The sequence below is a fragment of the Bactrocera tryoni genome, unplaced genomic scaffold, assembly GCF_016617805.1.
Source record: "Bactrocera tryoni isolate S06 unplaced genomic scaffold, CSIRO_BtryS06_freeze2 scaffold_7, whole genome shotgun sequence".
NCBI lineage: Eukaryota > Metazoa > Arthropoda > Insecta > Diptera > Tephritidae > Bactrocera > Bactrocera tryoni.
In genome coordinates, this window is record NW_024396366.1 from 2,250,280 (window position 1) to 2,253,852 (window position 3,573).

The 3,573-nt window shown below is 34.0% G+C and overlaps 1 protein-coding gene and 1 pseudogene across 1 annotated transcript; one reads left to right on the forward strand and one right to left on the reverse strand.

Annotated features, from left to right (window-relative positions):
• The first annotated feature begins 391 nt into the window (after nt 1-391).
• On the forward strand, nt 392-2,274 carry LOC120781605 (putative nuclease HARBI1). Its single transcript, XM_040113841.1, has 5 exons — nt 392-520; nt 588-987; nt 1,040-1,142; nt 1,199-1,744; nt 2,171-2,274. The coding sequence occupies exons 1-4, from the start codon at nt 395-397 to the stop codon at nt 1,509-1,511; spliced, it is 942 nt and encodes a 313-aa protein (XP_039969775.1). The 5' UTR covers nt 392-394; the 3' UTR covers nt 1,512-1,744; nt 2,171-2,274.
• LOC120781606 lies at nt 1,992-2,793 on the reverse strand (annotated as a pseudogene).
• Nucleotides 2,794-3,573: the final 780 nt, after the last annotated feature.

Here is a 3,573-nt window from a genome sequence, read left to right on the forward strand (position 1 = left end):
TAGAAGACAGCAGAATGAGATATATGTATGTATTTCTAAACTTCGGGGACATCCAAACCCATTGGCTAATGCCTTGGTAAATTCCTGCAATCAAACACCTTTAAGACGAAGTGACCAGCCTCTTAGAGAGCAACGTTCTACCAAAAAAAAGCCCAATAATTTTATGTTTGATATAATATATTAATGTAATACCATGTTCAGACCGAAAATTTAAAAGATTAGATTACATTTAAGCATTTCATAACCCAACAGTGTTCTTACTGCCGTTAGTGATTTATAAATCAGATGTTTTTGACATTCAGCCATAAACATCAAAGTATTTATTAAAGAAAACATTGTAATGTCGTACCTTGTTATAAAAATTGTCTTATTTTTTCTAAATTATCTCCGCTCAATGGAAATAATTTGGGAATTGTTTGATTCTAACCGCTTAGCAATGAAACGTTTGCTGTATGAACACGTAGCACTAAAAATGTGTAGTCTATATGGAGCAAATTCAACAAGGTCTATTTGGATAAAGGCAAGTACATACATATATAAATATTGGTATTATAACTTCGTTTAATTATAATGTGTATATAGTTCAGACTCGTGGCCAAATGTTTTGGGAAGTCGACTGCCAGGTGAATTCTGATGCGTTTTTTAAAAACAACTTCCGAATGAAGCGCAATTCTTTTATTAAATTGTGCATTATGTTGAAAGGTTTGGAAAAGAAAAACACTAACTACCGCAAAGCAATTCCATTAGAGAAACGCATTGCTATTGCTTTATATGCTCTTGGCTCTTCTGCAGAATACCGAACAATTGGAAATATGTTCGGAATTGGAAAAAGCACTGTCTGCTCCATTCTAATTGATTTCTGTCATGAAGTCTGGCGTTGTTTGTGGCCTTTGTATTTGAAGAAATTCCCAATGAACGAAATTCAATTGCGCGAGTGTTTAAATATTTTTGAGTCATTGGGTTTCCCTCAAGTGTTAGGCGCTATAGGTAATAAGTTAAATTTTTTACATTTGAGTTTTTATATATTTTTAAGTTTTAGATGGTTGTCATATAGAAGTTCGCCCAGCTGCAGAAGATGCTGTTGACTACTACAATTACAAAGGCTGGTATTCCACAGTACTTTTGGCTTTAGTAGATGCAAGGTAAGTTTTTTCATGAAGCTCGTTTAAACACCTAATATATTTATTTAATGTTATAGATGTCGCTTTATATACATCAACGTTGGTAGTCCAGGCCGTTGTAATGACTCTTCAATATTTGAGAGATCATCTTTAAAAAGCGAGTTGACACAATCTACTATATTTAAAGACATGAGTAAACAAATATCGTCAGTTAATGTTCCAGTCGTTTTGTTGGGCGACTCTGCGTTCAAATTTGATGAACATTTGATGAAACCGTACCCATTTTGTGTAAACCAACCTTTGGATAAAAAAAAATTGAACTACTTATGTACTCTCGAAATGCCGAAGAGTAGTGGAGAATGCTTTCGGCCATTTAAAGGGAAGGTTTAGACGGGTTGGAAAAGGCTTGGATAACCACATGGCCAACACGAAAATCATCATAAAAGCGTGCTGCGTTTTGCACAACTTTTTAAATGAGAAAAATGATGAAATTAATGAAAAGTGGATTGCAGTACAACAAATCGAAAACGAATCTCGGCAGTTGCCAGAAGACGTCTCTAACATTTGTGGAAATGTCAACCCAAGAGCAGAGGAAATAAGCCAAGCGTTCGTTTCGTATTTCGGTGAGTTATTACATTCAACTTTGAAATATTATTAAATCTCAACCGATCCATACTTACATATCTCCTAATTTAATTCTTGTACAAAAAAAAAAACAGATATTTCTATATTTTATATATGTTACATATGTATGTGTATATTTTCGTATTCATTTACATGTTTATATTTATTTTTCATTTTCGTATTCATTTATATATATATTTTATATATTACATATATATTTTCATTTTCATTCACATACTTTTGAATCTAGTTTTGGCGACGAAGGAAGTCGATGAAAGCATCCTTCACTTCATTTGAATCGTTTATATATTCTTGTAGGAGAGAAAGACGCTTTTCATCGGCTGCCTTCATCGCCTCAGTCGCCTTTAATAAGTCATCCTTCATTTCCTCCATTATTGTTAACCCTGATTTTTTCTTTTTTACAGCATCGCTTGATGATGGCCGAGCGCAACCACGCGACGTAGAAGGTCCATCGCTTGGGCTTGGGAGCGGCGGCTCTCCTTATGCATCGTCCTCAATGTAAATTGGTTCCATGTCAACTAAAAATAGAAGAAACAAATAAAAATGTAAGGAAACATTCCATAACCGTTTTTCATTTTGTTATGAATATTGAAATCTACTCCAATGCGCTTAAAACTTACCCACAATGCTATCCTCTACAAGTTCGGCGGAACAAAAACTTTTGAAACCACCTACTGCTTGGTGGACCGCCTCATAATATTTCCACCGACTAGGGGAGCCACCCGATGGGCCAATTTTCTGCTTTTCTTGTCTAAAAATAAAAAAAAAAATATTTAATTTATATGTTGACCTCATAATATATTACTTACCTGTATTTGTTGGTAAAATTGTACAATTTAATTTTAATCTCACTGGACGTATATTCGTGTCCAGCCAAAAGCATCATACATGACATTTCCTCGTATATGTGGTTATTTTTCCGCGTTGATCGCAGCTCTGGCATTTTTTGTTGCCACACCTCGATTAAGTCGGCCCCGGCAGCCTCACTCCACATAGCTCGTTTCTTTTTTTGAGTTTTTTCCATATTTTTTTTACTTTGTAATTTGATTTGTAATCAACGGCAATTTTTAGTTTTATTTTTTTGTCTTCTTTGTCTTGTTTGTTTACATTCAGCATTCAGCATCAGCTGTGATAATGTAAAGATTTCCAGTGCTGACAAGTAGATTGCGCAAAATCAGAGTCGCACAGAGAGATTTAGCGTGGATCAGTTTCAAATCATTTCAATGAAGTGATTTGGAACTGTCATTTTTGTATGGCGAAATCTTGATAAATTTTTAAGATTAGTGGGATAATCCATTCAACAGCCGAAATCGTGTGATCAAGTGTCGGTCTGAGCATGGTATAATAAAAGATGTCATCAGTGTATAATTCAATACTTTTCATCACTTTTCTTTTTTTGCAGTATTCTTTAGACAAGAAACGATTTCATCTATGTCTTTTGTGCCTTCCTTTCCTCTCACAATGATATTATTACCAAATAGAATAAGAGCAAACAGGTTAAAATTAACATTGAACAAATACTCGTACCAATGCAAAAGCAAGCCAAGCCCATAGATCAAATGATGGAAAGAATCAAGCACTATTCCTCTTTAAAACAGGACGCTTCAATTTAGATGTGGGGGAGTTAATAATGTGATATGAACATATGTATCTATTAGTATATTATAAATGTGTAACATGAGACATATGGTTCGTCTTAAGAGGATTGGAGATGTACTTTTTAGAATGTAACAGGTCTATGCTCATGCCCTATGTTAATTTCAATATTTTTAAATAAATTTGCAATTATTTTATTGAAATAAATTTT